The sequence below is a fragment of the Glycine max genome, chromosome 15 (genome assembly GCF_000004515.6).
Source record: "Glycine max cultivar Williams 82 chromosome 15, Glycine_max_v4.0, whole genome shotgun sequence".
NCBI classification, from domain to species: domain Eukaryota; kingdom Viridiplantae; phylum Streptophyta; class Magnoliopsida; order Fabales; family Fabaceae; genus Glycine; species Glycine max.
The window spans coordinates 45,454,256-45,477,800 of NC_038251.2; the positions used below are offsets into that span (position 1 = coordinate 45,454,256).

Sequence of the window (23,545 nt, forward strand, 5' to 3'; positions counted from 1 at the left end):
ATCAATTATCGAAACTAGAAAGATACATGTATTAGAATAGAAAAAACAAGCCATGTATCGTTTCCAAATTTTCAAAACAGGTACCAAAGACAAGCAGCAAATTGACAAATTATACCAACTAAGAGAATGTACAAATACTTGTTCTTGTTTAATCTTCCTGAATAATGTGGGAAAACAGATCTACAGAGTGTAATTTTCATGTTCTTAATCGTAGCTTGTTTGCCTGCAACATTTTCTTAAGTGCTCTCAATCATTGGCATTCATAGAACAAAAAGAATATATATAGGACACGTTAAGGTTCCACATCTCTATTCCGTAATCATCATAATGATAAGAGGAACAACTTCATGAATTTGATGAGGATAAGCAAAGAGAGTTTGCCTCCTAAATTACAAAACAGATACATGACCAGAAGGTACACATATCACTACAAGAAACAAGTTTCACTACAAACTATCAGCCTAAATATAATTGCTAGCGGAAGGACATCTCTCTCCATTCACTGTTCTTTCCAGATCCTACCAGTAACCCTTAGCTTCAATTCCTTCCGGTCACCGCCGGAAAAAAAGAGGGCCATATTCCTCTGAATGATAAGACCATCAAAACTGTCGCGAACCTTGCGGTGGCTGTCCCTGATGCTTCTAGGCACCCCCTGCCAAATCATCTTCCTCCCATTTCCACCTACCTCTAAACTGTAGCTATAATTCTTTGCCTCATTATCATCACCCATAAACCGCAAAAAGGCTATGTAGACAGGAGCCATTCCTAGTTGAAAAGCTTCAAAATGTAGACAAAAATACTGACCAAAGCAGCTGAAGACCTAGAAATTATTGTGAAATGTATAAATCAGCTCAAACAAATTCTGTCTAGCAATTAAAAACAAATGCATATAAGGGCCTTGTTCAGACACCTAGGAAGGCAAGGAGGCAATGTTGTAAATTAATAGTTCCTTGAGAATACAACTTTGAAAAAAGCTCATAGTTTCCAAGATGTTCCAGTATTGGCAATATTGGATTTTTCTTGTTTAAACAAATTAGTAAGTTACAAGGTTTGCTTAAATTTTATATACTCATTACTGATGAGACCAAAAACATGCCCCAAAAGTACACAATCTACTAAGTACTAACAGTCTAGTGAATTTACTAAGTCAATAGAAGGCAGGTAGAACCGTAGAACAAAGTTTAGAAAACAATACCGTCAACATCCATGTGGCATTTTCAACTTCTTGTGGATTTGATTTGACGTAGCGATGGTTAAAAGTGCTACCATTGTGCATGTCCACTTTGTGGTCATCTTTCAGATGGGCCACCAGGTAGGGTATATCACCCATAATAGAGCATTCTGAACCAGCATATGGACAGTTGTAAGGTCTATGTGCACATTGCGATTCATGTTTTAGCTTGCTGTAATATGGATATATACCGATGCACCCAAAACCTTGATATTTACAGGGAAGTTCCAAAGACGCAGCCACTTTCTCCAGTGCCAGGCATCTGATATTGCCAAGCTCATGCCTACAAGTAGGGCACCGGTTATGGACCCTGGGTTTGCAACCTGAGCATATAGTGTGACCATTTGAACACTGCAATAGTGACAGAGGAATACAAGTTTACTAAATTTCAAAATTAAATTTCTTTTGAAACCAGCAATAATTATATAAACCCAAAGAGTTACATATAGAAAATTTGACTGAGTTCCTGCTAGAAAAAACATTCAAGATTTTCAGAATATATCAGCTAGGTGAGACGAGAGAATTACTTTTGAATGAGGAAATCAACACACCCACACTCAGTTTTTTTGCTTATGGCATGTCACATAAACCATTATTCTAGTTTAACTTGCTATTAGAATGAGAATTCCCTTTTTCCTTGCGTTCAATCTTGTTAATAATAAGATGCACCATGCCATGATCCCGGTACTGGTCAATTTCACTTTGTTGTCACAATTAATTTATCAAATTGCACTTTGAACGCCCCAGTAACTAATTTACAATCGCATGCTTTCTCAAAGAACCCAAAAAATCAACAATGATCCATGAGTACATAAACAACCTGATGGATTGGAGGGTACATGGCATTCAGGCATACAGGGCACTCTAAAAGCTCACGAACACTGCTTGAAACAGTCCCATTAGGTTTAAGAGCAGTTTGTGCAGGATCATTTACTAATTCACCAACATCTGTTGACTCATCATTTTGAGGAGGATCAACATCAACTTTGCTCCGTATATCATCAAAGAATAGATTGCTTGATGCCATGCTAGTAAAAGCAATGATTGGCTGCCCTGTGAGTGGGAACAAAAAACATTAGAATCAATTAGAAAGCAGGAACTAAATTCCACATAGTGATTCTTTTTATTTTCTCCAAAACAGTTACCATTGTAACATAGCAGATCTAGTAAGCTATTAAATTCAGATCTTTAGTTTATTCAAAACAACAACAATAAATTGGGCCTTTTCCCCTGATGTTGACTATCTATGGATTAGACAACACCATAATATTCTATTGTGAATTAATATCTATAGACAAAACAAACCACAGACAACCATATCATGAATCCATCTTTCTATATGATGAACCTATCACCCTCCCCTGATGTTCAATTGAGAGGATCAAATATGCATCAAAGTCATAAACACATTTACAAACTCTGGCTCATGAAACCAAACAGAACAAACCAAGAAGCCAACAAGCATAAGCCTTAGACATTTAAAATACATTTCTACTATTAATTATTTCACAAATTCGCTTTTATAATTGACCAATTGGGCAATCTTATTTCTTATACTGCAAAATGTATTACCGTAGATAGATAGAATAGAATATATGAAAAGTTTGCCCAAACATTCCACCAGACATAAATCATTAATCATTGCCCTTCCAAATGCTGAAGAGTTAACACAATAGTTTAAATGTCAACCAAATGGATTCTTTCTACTTAATATTTATTTATGGCCTCAGAGCTATTCTTATGCTACCCTTGTTATTATGTAAAAAAAATACTAACACTAAATGTTGGATTCAACTAAATGGATAAAATGAAGCCATTTTGTTTCGTCAACATCCAAATTTTCAGCAAGACCATTTTAATAAAGGTCACTATTGATGGCTTGGCATAATGTTATCTTTGATCTTCAACCTCTATTTATCATGCTATCCCTTGCATGAACTAAGAAGAAAATATACCATGTTAATAAAATGAAATTTACACTTCCAAATGAACAGAACAACAAATCACTTTTATTGTAGAAGTTTATTACGATACACTTAAAAAGAAAGAATCAAGGATAAAAAAATTTAATACGGAAACCATTGCAAATCCCAATTAATAGGACAGATACACCACCAAAGTTTTCAAACTACAATTTAAGAGACACAACTAATTTGTATGAATATTAAGAAAAAAAAAACAAATTAAGGAAAAAAATGAGGTAAAAAACATTTAATTGTTCAAGGCCTGAGTGGCTCACAACTTCTTTCTAAGATTACAGTGCCCTGATAAAGAAAACAACATCTTGTTCTGGCAATGTACAACATTAACCTTTTTCACCAAAAGATTTAACCATGTAACACAACTATATTAGGGCGTCCTGTCCATGAGACTAGGAGCAAGAGGAATCACAATAAATTTGTCAATGAGAAATTACAGGAAGACAAAGAACACATTGTGAATTTATACACTTATTTAAAAGTGAAAACTTGATGCAAAGCTGTGTGGGTTTTGATCAATCCTGACTAGGCACAAATAAACAACCCCATGAAAATACAGAAAAAAATAAGTTTATTAACAAGACCAGGTCATTGGTGGAATTTTGTAGGTATGGGTCATTGAACTAATTTTAAAGTAAAAAAGGTAAGAATAAAACAACAAAAAGTAAATACCCTATTAAAAGTTTTCCCCTTCTCAAACATTAACATTCTTACATGAACTTTAATCTACTAAAACTATCCAAGTTTTGTATCTAGCTTCTTATATTGATGAAAGATATCACATGAAAAATCCCCAAAGGAAGAACTTGGAGGTGTCCAAACATACTCATTAATCTGAAAGACTGAAAACACCCACCCCTATAAAAGAGCCTACCTACCTGGCATCAAAGTGTGATCTAAACAACCTAAGACTCAGGAATCAAAACCTCAAATGGTACGCGTTCTCACCAAAATACAATTACCCTTCAAGTAAATCCAATTTCTTAGGAAAAGATAGTTCTACTATAAGTTTGAGATATGATAATGGTAGAATTCCTATCAGTTCATAAACAATGTCTATATATACATTAAGCAAACCAATTTCTCTTGAATACAAGTAACTGCAAAAGACATGAGTTGTGTGCATCCCTCACGTTCTCCATTATTTTGCACTTTAAGAAGATATGCAACCTCTTTAAGCTATCTTCTCCCATGATCTCTCAAGGAATACCTTGTATTTGATCCAAGAAGAATTACAGAGGACTTTATGTTTAGCCCAAGTCAAATCCCAAGAGGAAACAGTTTGTTTTCACAGTGGTACTCAGTATCTGGTAGCAGGAAAAAAAAAATTCCTTTGAAACAAAGTGCATTAGGACACAACACGAGAAATGCACAGTTGCAGCCATGAAAAGGTTAAGTGGTAAACCAAACCACTAGCAAGCATATTTAGAATAACTTCACCATATAACACACAAACTAGACTCAGCTTCCAATAGGATCGTGTGGTGTGTGCTTTCCCATGAAATCCAACACACACACACACACACACATCAAGCCAAAACATACTAAAGAATCAAAAGGCGTAGTAGCAAAGCCAAGACCAACAGCAACACATGCATGAACACAAACAATCCAAGACTTGTTTTGAACATTGACAATTTCACGTAATCCAAGGCACCCAATTGACCAAGCAGAAAAAGGAAACAACCTCGGCAATCCAAAGAACACGTCAAACATAAACCTTAAACAGAACAAACTGTTTTATCCATTCACACAAAACCCTAACCTCAACCAACAAATTCATCATGCTTCAAACCAAACCCACCACAGATCTACAGCAAACACAAACAAAATTCCCCAAAGGAACACAACGCAAGAATAAAACCCTAATCCGCCCAAATAATAATTAATAACAACAATAATAATAGAACTCCAGGAATGGACAAAGTAAAATCAAGTTGAAGAGAGAGACCTGGAATGATGGATTGATCAAAAGGGCATTACAGAAGAAGAAAATTAAAGAAACCAAATATATATATATATATATATATATAGAGAGAGAGAGAGAGAGAGAGAGAGAGAGAGAGGTTTGGTTTTGGAGGGTTTTACATCAAACTATAATAAATGAAGAATGCGCGATTGCGAGTTGATCAAAGATTTTCAAATTAAAGAGAGAGAGAGAGAGAAGAGCGTAGGTAGGAACGAGGAGAGAGAGTTATCGGAAAAATACAAAATGGAAGAAAGAAAAGGTTTAAGAAAAAGTAGGACCCACCTATTCCTTGATTTCCTCACTTGCCTTGTGTTTTCGTTTAAATTTCTAAACTATTGATTGTAGCCTTGACTCTTTCATCTTTCACACCGTATCTTCTTTTCTAATGAGAAAATACCTAATTCAATTTATCAAGAAATATAATACTATAATTTAATTTAATGTACAAAACAAAAAAAAGTTACTATTGAATAATTATTAATAAAAAATTTACTACCTAAACCCTAAAAAACATTGGATTTAGAATATAACAATTTCTGGTAGCTTTTAAATTGTGAGAAAACTTAATAAATAATATAATAATAAAAAAATGTCATATCATCTCTTAATGACCAAAATGGGCATAAAAGAAAAAAATATTAAATGAAAAAATTTTAGAAACATTGAGCAATTGTGAAAAAATTTAAGAAACAAAATCATAATTGTCAAAAAATTTAGAACAGAAAATATAATTTATCTTTCACTTAAATTCAAACAGCTAACAAAATTCAAATAGATTATTCACAATATTTAAGTCAAAGAAATAATATGTCACAATGATCATTAGTGATAACAAGTCTAAATTTGTAATTAAAAAAATTGTGGTATTAAGAATTTTTTCCTTGATTAATTGTGAATTGATTTCTTTTTTTTCCTTTTATTTTTACTACACTACTAAAATAATAGCATTTCACAACACACCATCAATGTTAGTTCCAAAAAAACATTCGTTGAAGATAATATGGTGACAATATTGGAATTAAAATGAAATGAACGACATTGATTTTAACAAAATCATCGTAATAGTGTATGTTTAATGACGTTTTTAATAGTAAACTGTTGCGGTCTTTTCTCTCTCTCTCTCTCAAGGTTCTCTTTGTCCCTTATCACCTCATGTTCTCACTTTCTCTCCCCATACAGGTTTTCCACCCGTCAAGAAATGAATAGAAGAATAATTTCCATAGCCAAACAAAAAAGAAAGAGAATACAACACAACACTGACTCAACTACATGGCCTCATTCTTCAATCTGAATAATCACTACCTATGAACCCCTTCTTTTATTCGCAAAATCCGCATGTTCAATATCATTTTATGGCTAGAACTTTGCAAAATTCACCTTTGAACTCCTTCTCCTAGGTTGCCTATGGCGCTGCGATTCGATTGTCGCGTGTTCGATCTACGCGCAAGGGGACCTTGCAAAATGATGTCGTGTGGTTCAGCCTTGTGAACCCTAGGTTTTGTTTTCTTTTTTAGGGGTTGGATCTGGAGGTTGGGATTCGCGTACAATTACATTAATGTACAAGTAAGTAGCACTCATGACTACATTACCATGAGATGGGATTAAGTGAATTTAATTGTTACAGGTATTAAGAAAGGAAACTTTGGTTCTAATGATTTGCATTTGAAGATGGTCAATTCCTACCTCTAAAACCTGAATGCATAACCTGTCAGAGTAATGTGAGAACATTTTTGTTCTGTAAGCACTCTTGCCCAAGTTACCCTCAAAATCTCATTTTTCTTACTCTTGTGTACAATATGTATTAATTTTTGTAAATAGATGATCCTAGACTTAGTAGAATTACATGCTTTGGTGTTGTAAGATATGAGTAGTAAATGTCAATTTTAGAACTGAGATTCAATTTAATTTTGGTTATATTGACAAATAGCAAAATTGTTTGTGTTTTTGACTTTCTAGCATTGATGCATGCCTTGTAGTTTTCATTTTTTTATTCTAGTTTATGAATTACTAGATCTACGGTTAGTAAAGCTCATAGGTCACTTAGTTTCGACAATGTTTCTCATGAATGCTATATGGCAATACTTTGTATAAGAACAATTTTTTAGGGAAGCTTAGTCTGATTTTCAAAGTATTTTCTCAATTTAGAAAGAAAAGTTCATAAATGTTTATGGGGGGATGACCATGACAATGATGGTAATCATGGAGATAGTGGCTATATTTGGTGAGGGTATAGGGACAAGTCATGATTGATAAGTGATTTCTTTTTATTACTTGTGGTTATTCCTTGTGGCTATTTTAATTATTCTAGTTGCTTAAGACTTGAGTGGTTATTACTTATGGGTATAGCATGAGTGCATCATGATACGAGAGGGGGTGGTGTGGTGAAAAAAAAAGAAGCTTTCTAAGACGATTGTGTTAAAAATCGTCTTAGAAAAACGTTTGTCGAAAAAACCATCTTAAAAACATTAATTTTTTAACTTTTTTTCATAAAAAAAAATACAATGTAAGACAGTTTCGAAAGAAATCGACGTAGATATCAAGATTGTAAGGCAATTTAAAAACTGACATGGAAAGTGTTGACTCTCCACGACGGCGACTTCAAGGACGATTTTTGAACTATCATAGAATGCGCTACAGAACCGACGTAGAAACTATATTTTCTAGTAGTGCTAGTTTCACTAATTTTTCATCAATTTTATAAATCTTTTAATGATTTTTCTATATGTTGATTATACGACTTATTGATACAAATAGTTGATTAATTTATTTTTAGGTTCGACCCGTCAATTGGGGTAGTTCGATTTTCATACAAAGATAGAATAAAAAATGCAACAACATGTATTGACTAAAATTAAATTGAAATTCAAACTTGCATACCCATCAAAATATAATAGGAAACATTAAAACATGTCAAATTTATCAATTTATTAAAAAAAACATAAAATGAGGATAGACAACACGACAATACCTACTTTCCACCACTTGAATATTTTTTCCTTTCCAATATTCACTTTTCAGTTTGTTTCATAATTTTTTGTTTTCAAGTATACTACGTATTTTAGTCTTATGTTTTCTTCTCTGAAGATGAACATTCAACTATTTCTCGCTTGTGGCAGTAATCTGGCATAAGTTGCAACTCCAATCCTGTTTGGGTTTCTTCTTCAAATTGCATGGAGAATGCTCAATATCATCAAAAATAGGAGGTGTCACCTCTATGTGCTTTGCACTATAATCATGAACATCTTGCTTATCCTGCAATGGCATAAAAAAATAACATATGCTCATCGACCAATAAATAAAGAGCTTCAACATCGTATATATTAACAATATTATTTTTAAGATGTATGAATAAGATATACATATTGTGATTTAAAACATTGTTCCATCATAGTAAAGTTATATTATTGCAAGTATACCATGAAGAAATGTATTCTTGTACTTTCCCTAGTCAAATAAATAAAATCAAGACTAATTTATTTTACTTTCTCATTTTTTTCTTATAAAATTTATTGAAAAGTTTAGCCAAACATATATGGTTGTTTTTGTTTTGACTTTTGCTTTTTAAGGAAACATGCAATCTATAAAATAAGAAAAAAAATATTATTATGATAAATTTACTAAATAAGTTTCCTATTTCTCTTCTCCAAAATTTTTTCAAGTTAACACTTATTAAACAAGATTTTTTTCCCTTTATTTTATCATGAAAAATGGTTTTTCCAAGTAATTTAAAAAAAAAACAATCAAGGAATTCCTTGGTTTGCTTTTGTTGCAGTTAAAAAAAATAAAGATTTAAACAAAAGGATATAGGAAGCTTTTTTTTAATAATAGAAAAAAATGAAATCCTTTTCACAATCCAAAGGACACAAAAGAAGTAGACAAACATTAAATAAAATTGAAACAAAGATAAAGCAAAAGCTGGCGTAAAAAGAAGAAGATAAAAATAGAAAACAAAGGTAGTTAAACATAACACTATATACAAACCATATTGATCACTTGATATCTTTGTGCGTAATTAGTATACATTATTAGAAAATAAGCTTTTAACATCAGTTGTTTTTGACTTTCAACATTGGTTTTTCACCGACGTTAACATTATCAATGTTAACAGTGGTTTTCAAAAAATCGATGTTAAGATACACTACACAATATTGATTTTTACGAAAATCGATGTCGTACAGTAAAAAATATATAAAAAAAAAAGCAAAAACAAAATTGGTTTTGGGAGAGATCGATGTTGTAACACCACTTAAAACATCGGTTTTGGTCAAAATCAATGTTGTAAGGTGCATAACGTCGCTCAAAACCGATGTTGTAAGGTTCAATAGTTTATTATTTTTCGACTCTACTGATTGTTGGACGATTGATGATAGAGATAAGGTAAACGATAGTGGTCATCTAATCTAGTACTCTTGTATTTTGAATAGGTTGTCCAATCCTCTGTAATTTGGTGGAGCATCCAGTCATGTAGAAGGAAGTGTCTAGTCTGGTGGTTCATTAACATGGATTGTGTTCTAACTCTAATTATTTTCTATTTTTTTGTCGTAACCATTTTCGGTTAGAAAGTTAGTTGTTGTCTCCTTTATAAGGAGCCATGTGTTTTGGGTTCAGTGAGCTTGAGAGTACTTTGAAGCCTTTAATTTTAACCATACAGTTTGTTATCTGTTTATGTCACGTCTTCAAGATTATATGAAGGAGATGGTCAACATGATCAAGATTGAAAAATTCATAGGGAAGAATAACTTCAATCTTTGGCACATCAAGATGTGAGCCTTGTTGAAAGAATAGGACTTCAAGGCTTTTTTCTCTAGTCAATCATCGAAGATTGATAAGTCAATATTTGATTTACAAAAAAGGAAAAGGCATCTTATCTTTGTCTGATGAGATTCTTTATGAAATTTTTGAAGAATTGACCATTGTTGGGCTTTGGCTCAAATTTGAGAAACTCTTTAAGATGGAATCAATTTGCAACAAGTTGTTTCTGAAATGACGTCTGTTTGGTGTCCGAATAAGGGAAGGTACACTATTGAAGGAACATCTTGATGAACTAAACTCTATTTTGATGGAGCTACGCGACATTGATTTCAAGATGGAAGATGAAGATTTGGAAATGATTTTGTTAGCCTCTTTTCCTCCCTTCTATGAGAATTTTATGAGTTCTTTTAGTATAGGCAAGGATTCCATTACACTTAAAGAAGTCAAGTTCAGTCTTTATTATAGAGAGCTTTGACTAAAGGAGTCTGGGAATAATGATGAAGCCTTTGTGTTTGGATTATTAGTGACTATTTCTACTAAAGGGTAGAAGAACAAGAAAGGCAAATGTGGCAAGAAGAGAAACACTAATCCTAAGGACATCTAGAATTACTATAAAGAATTGGGTCAATAGAAGCAAAATTGTCCAAAGAAAGCAAAGAAAGATATTGTTGCTGCTTTTATTCAGAATGACATCAGAAAATGATTTGGTTCTAGTTGCTAGTGAGCAACTACAACAACATTATGAAAAATGTGTATTGGACTTAGGTTTTTCTTATTGTATGTGTCCACATAGACTTTGGTTTGTGACATATGAGAAGAAGACTGGTGGTAACATCCTCATGGATAATGATGCTCCTTGTAAGTCTGTTGGTATAGGTTTTGCACAAATCAGAATGCATGATGGTGTTGTTAGAAACTTGATTGAAGTTCATCATGTTCCAGAGCTTAAGAAAAATCTTGTATTTGTGGATGTCAGGGATTTAAAAGGTTTTTCTTATTGGGTTGAAGGTGGAGTTATGCAGGGAACCAATCAAGAAAATTCGTACATCCTTCGGGGGTCCACTGTGACATGCTCTGTCTCCATTGTTTCACAATTTGAAAACCATTCAATGGCTCATTTGATAATTCTTTGTGATATCTACGTTTGAGTCACATGAGTGAAAAAGTTCTGAATATTTTGAGCAAGCAAGGCTTGCTCGAAAATCACAAGATAGAACCTCTTAAGTTTTGTGAGCACTGTTTCTATGGGAAACAACATTGGGTGAAGTTTCCAAATGTTGTGCACACAACAAAGGCCATGTTGAATTACGTCCATTTTGATTGCTGGGGGCCTTCGAGAGTTCCATCACTAGGACGGGAAAGGTATTTCCTCCCCATCATTGATGATTACTCCAGGATGACATAGGTATTCATAATGAAGCAAAAATCTGAAGCTTTCAATTTTTTCAAGCATTTGTCGATTCTTATGAAGAATTAGATAGGAAAGACAATAAAGTGTCTTAGGACTTGCAATGGTTTGCAATTTTGTCCTACTGAGTTCAATGAATTATGTAGATATGAAGGGCAAGACATCGTACTATATGCTATACTCCACAACAAAACAAAGTAGTTGAAAGAATGAACATGACCTTGTTGGAAAAGGATAGATGCACAACATGTTATCTCGTGAACCACTCACTGTCTACTGCCATAGACTTCAAGACCTTTATTGAGGTATGGTCTAACAATCTAACTGAATACTCATTGTTGAAGGTGTTTGAATGTTTGACATATTATCAAGTAAGTGAGGGTAAGCTGAACCCCAAAGCCAAGAAGGGATTCTTTACGGACTATGGAGATGAGGGTCAAAGGATTTTAAGTTTAGTCTCCATTTTAAAGAAAGGTCATTCTAAGTAAAGATGTCTTCTTTGACAAACTCGCTATGATGGGTTCTAAATCTGATGAAGATTTGGGCAAGGCTAAGGATGTCACTAAGTAGGTGGAGTTTGAGAACTCCACAATTAGAAACATTAGTGATTAGAAACAATTTGAAGCACATGATGAAACTGATCAGGATCTACAAATGCATCCTCAAGATTAGAATTTAGCACTAGTTGAGGGGATGCATTGGATAGGTCAAAATCATCTAAAGTATCCCAAAACCACAACACCCCAAAAGTTGCAAAGGCAAATCAAAGCTCCTGAAAGATGTGACTTTGATATAATGTCTTATGCGCTACAGGTAGTAAAAGAAATCGATTCATTCAAACCAACCACTTATCAGGAAGAAATTTTTTGTTCTAAGCGGAGGATTGGACAATGGCTATGAATGAATAGATGGAATCCCTTTAGAAGAACCAAACTTAAGATTTAGTTGAGTTACCTAACGGCAAATGAGTAGTGGAGTGCAAATGGATCTCCAAGAAGAAATCTGAATTGTCCATTAAAGAAGTCATTCGTTATAAAACACATTTGGTAGATAAGGATTACAATTAGAAGGAAGGAGTGGACTACAAAAAGATATTATCTCTAGTAGTTCGACACACCTCCAAATGTGTTTTGTTAGCCCTAGTGCAAACTCTAGGCATGGAGTTACAACAAATCGATGTAAAAATTGCGTTTCTCCATGGAAGATTAGAGGAAGATATTTTGATGCAACAACTTAAAGGTTTTGAGGTGGAAGGAAAGAAAAAATCTATTTGTAAACTAAAGAGTTCTCTTTATGGTTGAAGCAATCACCAAAGCAGTGGTATAAGAGATTCAATGAGTTCATTGTCTCTCATAGGTACATCAAAAGTCCCTATGACTCATGTGTTTATCATAACAAGGTGGAGGATGGTTCCCACATTTATCTACTACTCTATGTGGACTGCTTATAGCATCTCAAAATTTGTTGGCAATTTAGAAGTTGAAGCCACTACTCAGTAGTGAATTTGAGATGAAAGATATGGGAGTTGCTGAAAAAATTATGGGCATGGAGATCAAGAAGGATCAAGTCCAGAAGAAGTTATTTCTATGTTAGAAGGAATACATTTAGAAAGTGTTGAATTGTTATTGGATGACATCCATAAAAAAATATGTACTCCTCTGATAGCATTCATTAATCTATTTGAACTCAATACTACTCAGTCAGAATTAGAGAAAAAAATGCATGTCTTGTGTTTCTTATGCAAGTGTTGTAAGTAATCTCATGTATGCTATGGTATGCATTAGATCGAACCTAGCACAAGCAGTCAATGTTGTGAGTAGGTATATGGGTAATCCTGGGAAGAAACATTGGCAAGATGTGAAACATATATTTAGGTACCTTAAGGGTACAACTAATATTGGACTCGTCTACCATGGAGATATATCATGTGCTCTCACTTGTTGCTTATATTCTACCAATGTTATAGATTTGGATGCAAGGAGATCTATGACTGGGCACGGATTCACAATTGGAAACTTTCTTTTCAGTTGGAAGAGAATACTTTAGCCCATAATGACTTTGTCCACTACGGTGGCAGAGTACATGGCTCTGGTAGAAGCAACAAAGGAAGGAATTTGGTTGAAGGACCTGATTAGCAATCTTGGGTTTCCATAAGAAAAGACTATCATTTTCTATGACAGTCTGAGTACAATCTGTTTAGCAAAGGATCAAGTCCATCATGGAAGGACTAAGCACATTGACATCAAATACCACTTCTTTCCTTCTGAAAAGAGGGTCAAAGTCTAGAAGGTTAATGCAAGGGAGAATCCAACTGATATGTTCATGAAGCTTATTCCAAGAATCAAGTTCATGCATATTTTGGATCTACTTAACATATATTGTTGGAAATGAACTGGTTACTTGTAATTTAGGAATGTTATTGAACCAAGGTGGAGATTTTTTATTGTTGGATGATGGACGATAGAGATAGGGTAGACGATAGTGGTCGTCTGGTCCAATATTCTTGTCTTCGTAATGGGTCATCCAACCCTCTATAATTTGGTGGAGCGTCCAATCACGTAGAAGGGAGCGTCCGGTTTGGTGGTTCATTTACATAGGTTGTGTTGTAACTATAATTGTTTTCTATTTTTTTTTTTTTTTGTAATCATTTTCAGTTAGACAGTTAATTGTTGTCTCTTTTATAATGAACTCCCTTTAATTATAAATTTTATTATTTACAATAAACTTAAACAACTTTGTGCCATATCTCTCTACTCCTTCTATCATTTGTGTTTTCTTATATGAATAGAATTTATCAAATCTTCCTAACAAACTCTTATTCGTCTTGCATAACCCATGGGCTAGTGGGCAAACTTGTGTCCTGTGAATGAGAAAAAGGAAAAACAAATGAGTAATAAATTATATATTATTTATCATTTTTGTTTATTTAGAGTTATGAATACAACCCATAGCCCACAACTCATCCCATCTAGCCAGTCCTCTATTCAAGCTACTTTAGCCGGTACAAATCAAGAATTAGACCTACATCAATCAATTCAAACCTTCTATGTAGGTTGTATGTAGGATATGTATAATATCAGCGTAAAATGCCAATTTTTTTTACATCACATACTAACCATCAATGTTCATAATTAAAAAACATGGTCTAGATCATGATAGGAGGAGGCAATTCCATATCCAAGCACTGTGAAAATAGCCACATAGAACAAAAAATCACAAACCAAAATCAAATTATAAAGCAAAACATATTAAAAATGCTAACCTTTGTTGGACAAGTGGCCTCAATAACTTAAGAGGGGGGTGAATTAAGTTTCAAAACTTTTCCACTAACAAACTTTTTAACCCTTTTTTTAAATGATAGGCTCAGAATGCAGAAGAAGAAGCAACAATCAATTTAATAATGATCTTTAAACGTGCAAGATAAAATTGATTGCAATAAAACAAATAAGATAAGGGAAGAGAGAATTGCAAACTCGATTTATACTGATTCGGTCACTTCCCCATGCCTATGTCCAATCCTCAAGCAACTCACTTGAAATTTTCCACCCTTGTGTTCAAGATTCTCCAAGAAGCAACTCGTCTTTTGATTACAATTCTCACAATCCAAGAGACAATCAATCTCTTGATTACAACTGACTTTCTGAGATGAACAAAAAGATTTCTCTCCTTTAGAGTGGATGATACAAAATGAAGATCCTAGAGGAATTTCTCTCTTTTAGAGATGATAATACACTTTGAAATTCCTAGATGAATTCTCAATAGATTTGCAAGTGTTTTCCCAAGAGTTGTTGAGAGAGCATTTGACAATTAAGTTCTCTTAGAATATCTCTCTCTTATGCTTTTCTAAGTCAAACACACACATATATATAGGTCCATCGTGCCTTTTCAAAATAGTTTGAAGAAATGTGTCTTTTCAAAAAGTTTTTTCTAAAATTCTTCATTGGTAATCGATTACAGGTTTTTGGTAATCGATTACACAGTTGTATTTTGAAAGATCATGACTTTTCAAATTGAATTTCAAGAGTTCTGTTACTGGTAATCGATTACACACCAATGGTAATCGATTACAACTTTTAAATTCAAATTTCAAAATCCTTCTGAAAAGCTGATTTGCAAAATTTGTCTTATGGTAATTGATTACATCTCCTGGTAATCGATTACCAGAGCCTTTGCTCTCTTGGAAACAATTTGTTTTAAGGCAAAAACCAATCAACCAATGAGATTGTTTGAGGCCTTATCTTTTTCTTGATCTTGTTTGCTTGACCTTGAATTAATCTTAAAGCAATGCTTAACCTTTGAATGTTTGTTGAAGCAACCTTGTATTAATTCTACTTTGACATCATCAAAACCCTGTATTCATACACTCATATTCTCCACCTTTTTGATGATGACAACCATTATCAAGTATTTTTTTTTTTGACATCATCAAAACCTGCATGATTCATAGCCTTATGTTTGGATGGAGGATTTTAAAATTTTTAGGAAATTCAAATACACAACATTTTCATTGCCTTGATTTAAATTCCTTTTATTTTGTAAACATTTTATTTGGATGAAACAATTCAATTTCTTGTATTTTAATTTCCTTGTTTGGATAAAGTAATTCAATTTCAATGAAATTCAAATTTTCATTTTTAAGTATTTATTAAAAAATTAAAATTTCAATATTGAATAAAAATAAATATTAGTCATTTTTAAATAGTTAAATATTCAAAATAAATTTAATGCTAGACAATATTTAATAATCAATTTTGAATATTTAATAATTAAATAATTAAAATAATTTTAATGTTAAACAATTTTGAATCTTACACAATATTCTTGTATTAACACACAAAAAAACTTGGATTAAACAATAATGCAAAATTAAAGATGAATGATATGTAATTCCTTGTTGAATCCAATTCCTTGTTAAAAAAATTTCAATTAAGTAGTCTCGCAATAATTTTTTAAAACAATATTAGAATTAAACAATTACGTAATTTAAGAACAATTATCTCATACAAAATTCAAATATTGATATTAATTTGATTGTTCGTAAGAAAAGAAAATACTTCAATCCACATCAAGACCTAAAATCATATATCATCCACATTGATGCCACTATTGATAATGCTCAATCATTCACGAACTATTTTGCAAATTAGAGAATCCAAAACAAACAACATATCAAATAATTTTAGAAGAATGAACTTTTTTTCATGCTTTATAAGAACGTAACTCCTCTATTCCTTGTTCACAATAACTTAACACAGAATAAACAAAATAATATAAGTCATAATAGGAAAGACAAATAGCTATATTGAAAAGATCTAGGGATTATGATTCATAAAACCACTATTCATTACAATGAGATACCTTTCATGAAAACAAATGAGAAAATAAAAGTTCCACCAAACATCCTAAAATCATGTAATAGGAAAATATGAAACTTTGGAGTTTCAAGCATTTTATCATATCGCTCATCATGTGCAATGTAAAGAAGATGAAGTAAATAAAGTGACACATAAACAGGGACAGACCCACGTTGAGGCAGAGTGTGGCTATAGCCACACCAGAATTTTTGAAATTATAATTTTAACTAAAAACTTTTTAAGTTAGTTTATTAAATTAAAGATATTTAGTAAAATTAACTATTATGCTAATTGATAAATAAAAAAATAACCTAAAGAACATGTAATTATAACAAAAATCATTAGTTTTAATTTTTAAGATAATTTTTTATACTTATTATTTTTGTTTAAGTATTAAATATTTACTAATGTTAAATAATATAATGTTAAAAATAATGTTTTTTTTATAATTACACGTTCTTAGTTTGTTTTTTTTACAAAGGCTACATGTTCGTAGTTATAAATCAACACTAAGTTATGATATTAAAATAATAAACATATAGTATTAAAATAAAATTTGAATGAAATAAATATATAACCCAAAGATAGCTAATGTAATAGGTTGTGCTCCAGACAATAACTTTATGACTGCTCCTACGATTTAAAAGGATAGAGACAATAATTGCTTCAGGACAAACAAGTATCTCAATTTGCTAAATTGATTGAAGAGAGTCAGATAGAGACTGGTAGTGGATTAAATCAAGAATCGTCTATTACTAAAGCGGGTGACACTCGTTGGGGTTCTCACTTTAGGACTTTCACTAGTTTGATGACTATATATGGTGCCATTATTGAGGTACTTGAAGAAGTCGGGAAAGATATGTCATTTGAAAAATATGGTAAAACTATGATTTTGCTAGATGTGCTTCAGTCCTTTAATTTTATTTTCATGTTATACCTGATGGTTGGGATTTTAGGATTTACAAATGATTTAAGTGTAGCGCTACAAAAGCGTGATCAAGATATTTTGAATGCTTTATCACTTGTCAAAGCCACCAAAGAAGAATTACAAGAAATGAGGAATGATGGATGGGAAGAACTTATATCTAAGGTTATGGAAATTTGCAATAAGCATGATATTGATGTGCCTGATTTGGATGCACTGTATGTGCAAGGGAAGAAACCTAGACGACATGCTACCACTTCTAGTGTTTCTAATTGGCATCATTTTAAGCATGATTTTTTATTTAGTGTTTTAGATTTGCAGTTGCATGAGCTCAATGCTAGGTTTGATGAAGATAATACTGAACTTTTACAATGTGTTTCATGTTTGAGTCCCTCATCATCATTTGAAGCTTTTGATGTGAAAAAATTGTTGAGGATGGTTGAACTTTATCCAAATGATTTTGTAGATGTGCTGGAAGTGGTGGTGCGACATCAACTTCAGAATTATGTCAGAAATGTTCGATGTGATCCAAAATTTGCAAAGTTAAAAGGACTTTCAGACTTTTGTGCAAAGCTTGTGGAAACAAAAAAGTGCAACACATTAGATATAGTTTATAGGCTTCTGAAGTTGGCTTTAGTCCTGCCGGTAGCAACTGCAAGTGTGAAATGTGTTTTTTCAGCTATGAAGTTTGTGAAGAGTTAGCTATGTAACAAAATGGGTGATCAATGGTTAAATGATCGTCTTGTAACTTTTATAGAAAGAGATGTTCTTGGAACAATCAACAATGATGTTATTTTAGCTCATTTTCAAAAAATGGATAATAGACGATTTTCATTGTAAATACATTTCCTTAAACAACATTATTTCTTATTTTCAATATATTTTAGTCTATAATTTTTTTTATATTTTAGTCACACTGATATTTATTGTCTAGATCCGTCCCTGCATATAAACCCATTAAACAACCTTATTAACAACTTCCAAATCAAAAGACCAAAATAAAAATAAACTAACCATGGAAAATCATACAAGTAGCAAGCAGAAGTTGAACAATGAATACATCATTTCAAACTTTTTAGTTCTTTTACAAAAATAATGTAGAAGCAAGCTTCATGATGATGAATCAAGTTGATTCAAGTAGTTTTGATGATGACAAAAAGCCCAAGAGAATGATTTCAAGATCAAGATTAATTTCAAGAATCAAGAAATGACATCAAGAAGAATCAAGATTCAAGAGAAGATGATTTCACAAGGGAAGTATTGAAAAGAATTTTTCAAAAACTAAACATAGCACATTTTTGTTTTACAAGAAAAGTTTTTCTCAAAATTTTCTAAGTTACCAGAGTTTTTACTCTCTGGTAATTGATTACCAGTTTCATGTAATCGATTATCAGTGACAAAGTTTGATTTCAAAAGCTTTTAACTGAATTTGCAACGTTCCAATTGATTTTTAAATGGTGTAATCGATTACAATATATTGGTAATCGATTACCAGTGTATCTAAACGTTGAAATTCAAATTCAATTGTGAAGAGTCATATCTTTTCATAAAATGCTTTGTGTAATCAATTACAAGGTTATGGTAATCGATTACCAGTGACAAGTTTTGAATAAAAAGTCAAGAAATGTAACTCTTACAATGGTTTTCAGGTTTTTCTCAAGGTTATAACTCTTCCAATGGTTTTCTTAACCAGACATGAAGAGTCTATAAAAGCAAGACCTTGACTTGCATTTTAATAACTTTTTAGAACAACTTTTTAGAATTTCTTGAACAACTTTTGAGAAATCTTGAAACCTTTGCTACTTATCTTTCTTCTTCTTCCTTTGCCAAAAGCTTTCTAAGTTTTCTGGTTTCTGAACCTTGTTCTTTCATAGAAAACAAAATTGTGTTATATCTTTTCATTCTCTTCTCCCTTTGCCAAAAAGAATTCAACAAGGACTAATCGCTTGAATTCTTTTTGTGTCTCTCTTCTCCCTTTTCCAAAAGAACGAAGGACTAACCGCCTGAATTCTTTTGTGTCTCCCTTCTCCCTTTTCAAAGAATTCAATAGGACACAGTCTGAGAATTCTTTTGATTCTTCCCTTTCCATTAAACAAAAGACTTCAAAGGACTAACCTTCTGAGACTATGGAAGCAATGCCTTCCAAGGTTATTTTGATGATGCCAAAGAATCAAGAGTCAAGCAAATTCCAAAGATTCAAGAATGAAGTTTTCAAGAATCAAGTTTCAAGAATCAAGATCAAGATTCAAGACTCAAGATTCAAGAATCAAGAAAAGAATCAATCAAGATAAGTATTAAAAAAGTTTTTCAAAACATTGAGTAGCACATGAAGTTTTCACAAAATCTTTTACCAAAGAGTTTTACTCTCTGGTAATCGATTACCAGAAGGTAGTAATCGATTACCAGTAGCCAGCATTGTTTTTCAAACTGATTTACAAAGCTGTAATCGATTACCATAAACATTGTTTTTCAACCCCCCCTTCTTAATTATTCTGAGGCCACTTGATCCAACAGAGATATCTTTTGTTTCCCCTTTACAAAGATTCAAAGGACTAACCGCCTGAAAATTCTTTGTCTTAACACATTGGAGGGTACATCCTTTGTGGTACAAGTAGAGGGTACATCTACTTGGGTTGTTGTAACTGAGAACAAGAGAAGGTACATCTCTTGTGGATCAGTTCAAGTGGAGGGTACATCCACTTAGTTGTTCAAAGAGAACAAGGGAGGGTACATCCCTTGTGGATCTTTGCTTGTAAAGGTTTTTACAAGGTTGAAAAGAAATCTCAAGGACCGTAGGTTGTTTGGGGACTGGATGTAGGCACGGGTTGTTGCCGAACCAGTATAAAATTCTTGTGTTTGTCTTCTTCTTCCCTACACTTTTAATTTCCGCTGTGCACTTTTAATTATTGCTTTTACTTTTGGTTAAGTTTCAATTACTGTTCTTTACTTTCTTAACTTGGTAGTAAAAGTCTAATTAAATCTAGTAACATTAAGAAGGATAAGTTTTTTAATTAGACAAGATACATTAATAATTAATTCAACCCCCCTCTTCTTAATTATTGCGAGGCCACTTGATCCAACAAATAAATTACATTTTTTTACCTAAAAAGACTCTCTACCAATGCCAAAGAATACCAGCTACAATGATTCGAGGATTTTCTCTTAATCCCTCTCTTTTTTAGCTTTCTGTCAACTTCTGCTAGCCTCTTATCTTCTGGTTTTTCTCATTTTTCTTTTGTAAAAATTATATTAATTAAACACAATCTATCAATTATATTTCTATTTCTCTACCATGAATATTCACAAACACATGGTGCTCACAACCTATCTTAACTCGAAACCCATCCAATTCCACACCCACTAACAAATTAAAATCAGTGGAAAAAAATAAATGAAATAGAAAATGAAACATGAATCAATAAAATGAAGTGAACCTTGTAGCCACAAAAATGAAATCAAAATCAATGAAACATAAATTCGAGAAAAGAAATATATTGAGATGAGCGAGAGAGAGAGGGAGAAACCTATCAGTGAGAGGAAGAATGGGTTGTGATAAACAGAAAGAAGAACCTACTAGTCGATGGGGGTCGTGATTGCAGAGCAAGCGATAGCTCATTCACAAGTGATGCCAAGCATGTGATGAGAGGGAGAGAAAGAGCTATGGAGAGTGCAAGAGCATGTGTAGTGTTTCGTGAGTGAGGAATTTTAATTCCTTTGTTTTTCCTGAGAATTTGAAATTCTGCTAAGTTAATATATTAAAATGCTTTACAAAAATGATAACATTTCAATTACTTTTAAAATATCATATATATCCAAACAGATCACATTATAGCAAGATAATTTAATATCACACTTGAAATACTTCAACTGATTTAATCCCCCCATCCAAACGTACGGTAAGAGCATTCCACTGGTAAATGAATGATTCAATATCTATTACAAAATAGGGACATTCACAATTGACTACTCTCCATTTAGCTAGAGTCTCCTCCTTTTAGGAAAAAAATAGTGAGAATGTGATAAAGCTAGATTTTTTTTTTAAATGTGGTAAAATTTAAAATGAAAAAAAAAATGCAAAAGAAAGTGAAATAATATATTTAATGTCATAAAAATTAGGCACAGAAAAATTAAGATATTATTTCCTGCTATCTAAAAAAAAACTTCAACAACAACAATGATTTAAAAAGTGGACCACACTTGAATCAGTCAAGGAGTTGATTAAAGGTGTGATTGTTAAAGCATAGTTGAAAGGGAACAACAACAACATAACTCTAAATATTAAAAACCAAAAGTAAAACTTTTTTATAACTTCTTAAAATTCAAATTAAACAAAAATTTAAAACAAATTATATCACAATATTTATGTCAAAGTTTCAATAACAATGACCATTATTCTTTAGAAAATTTTCCAGAAATTTGTATTCGATCTTGTACACATAAACAATAACAAGTTTACATGCATCTACTATAAAAAAGAAACATAACTCATCAAGATTTTTTTATTGAATCATTATGAATCAATTATTTTATTTATTATCATTCTACTAGTTTCACTGGTTTATGAGCAATTTTCTGATTCTTTGAATATTTTCTATAGGTCAATTCCACAACTAATTGAACCAAACACTTGACAAATTCATATATTTTCATGTACGATCAATCAACCGAACTAGTCTGATTTTCACAATAGAAATTACAAAAAAATAAAAACATATAAAAAAGCCTAGTGTCCTTCTTCAATATTGTCATCACCATCTCCATCATGATCACCCCTAACATTAGAAAAGAAGTCAGCCATTATATCTTCCACTATATCTCCTTCAACAAGACCAACATAATTGAGTAGTTTTCAATATATTCTAATCAATTATTTGCATAATTATTCCTTTTAAGTGATTTAGACATTTTTAGCCGATAGGGGATTGGTTCTTTATAGAAAAACAATTACACAATTTTATGTATCCTTATCTCAAAATAAAAAAAAATCCTTTAATTTGCCCTGAAAGTCATAGGATAATGCTTTCTTGGGTTTGTGAGCCCTCAGAAATTTCATTGTGAATTGACTTATCTTTTAGATTAGTAAATATAACATGGCATACAATTTAGATATCCTTTCATGTATTTATTGATATGTTTATATGCTAATATGCTTGCGTGTGTTCTTGTCTTGTTAATTATGGATTTCATTCATCATTTTGGTATGTAGCCATGCCTATTTCATAACTAGACTTTTATCTATTGTTTATATCTTCATTCCATAACTATTGACACATATAAACTTGGTACTTGATGTTCAACTCTCAATACTATCTACTAGCTATTTGATATTTTCTTTTTGAAACATAGAATCTGCAAGAAATGTTGATACAACATTAAGAATTGATTAATATATCATTTTGAACATATTTTTATGGCATGCTTTAATAATTACTTTTGACCCTTTTAAATTAGTTTTGTGAGATTGGGTCTCATTGGGGCCAAGTGGCCAAGTGTATAGTTTTGTTAATTTTTGCAAATTGTCTCATCATGACACTATTTTATTGTACATGTCATAAGTTTTTTTACACAAAGCTTCGGTTTAGGTGATTTTGGTCTTCTTTGAGGGATAAGGAGGAGCTGTACATTTTTGTCTGCCTCAATCTAATTCATAATTTCAGGGGTCAAAATGGAGCATCAATGTTGCTACCCTGCACCTTGAATTTTCTGATTTTGATTTTTTATCTTTATTTTGTAATTAGCGACCCAATTAGGTTTTTTAATAGGTTTTTAGGGATTTAATGTAAGTCTTCAGTTGTATTAATGGAGCCCACGTTTTTTTTACTATTTTCCTTGTAATAAAACTAAAACACTATTGTAGTGACACCCACTAAATTACACTTTTAGAATTTTAAATTTGAGATTAGGTTTTTTTTTTCTCTTCTCCTTCT

The 23,545-nt window shown here is 32.2% G+C and overlaps 1 protein-coding gene and 1 pseudogene across 5 annotated transcripts; one reads left to right on the plus strand and one right to left on the minus strand.

The window, feature by feature from the left end:
• Positions 1-283: 283 nt before the first annotated feature.
• On the minus strand, positions 284-5,414 carry LOC100793457 (E3 ubiquitin-protein ligase DIS1). Of its 5 annotated transcripts, none has more exons than XM_003546675.5 (4): positions 5,162-5,414; positions 2,052-2,284; positions 1,196-1,582; positions 284-820 (listed from the first exon to the last, which is right to left on the minus strand). In XM_003546675.5, exons 2-4 carry the CDS (start codon positions 2,256-2,258, stop codon positions 500-502), a joined length of 915 nt encoding a protein of 304 aa, XP_003546723.1. In that variant the 5' UTR covers positions 2,259-2,284; positions 5,162-5,414; the 3' UTR covers positions 284-499. The 5 variants fall into 5 exon arrangements, with proteins under 5 accessions (XP_003546723.1, XP_040865635.1, XP_040865637.1 ...); XM_041009701.1 differs by having other exon boundaries at positions 5,299-5,410; XM_041009703.1 differs by lacking the exon at positions 5,162-5,414 and adding an exon at positions 4,421-5,139.
• A 6,441-nt stretch (positions 5,415-11,855) lies between these two features.
• On the plus strand, positions 11,856-18,458 carry LOC102663905 (zinc finger MYM-type protein 1-like; annotated as a pseudogene).
• Positions 18,459-23,545: the final 5,087 nt, after the last annotated feature.

Excerpts from the sequence above, each read along its gene's own strand:
- LOC100793457 (XM_003546675.5), bottom strand. The coding sequence starts at position 2,258 with ATGGCATCAAGCAATCTATTCTTTGATGATATACGGAGCAAAGTTGAT. Across the intron at positions 1,583-2,051 it reads TGTACCCTCCAATCCATCAG|TGTTCAAATGGTCACACTAT; the intron begins GTTGTTTATGTA and ends TCACTATTGCAG. Across the intron at positions 821-1,195 it reads ATGCCACATGGATGTTGACG|GTCTTCAGCTGCTTTGGTCA; the intron begins GTATTGTTTTCT and ends AATAATTTCTAG.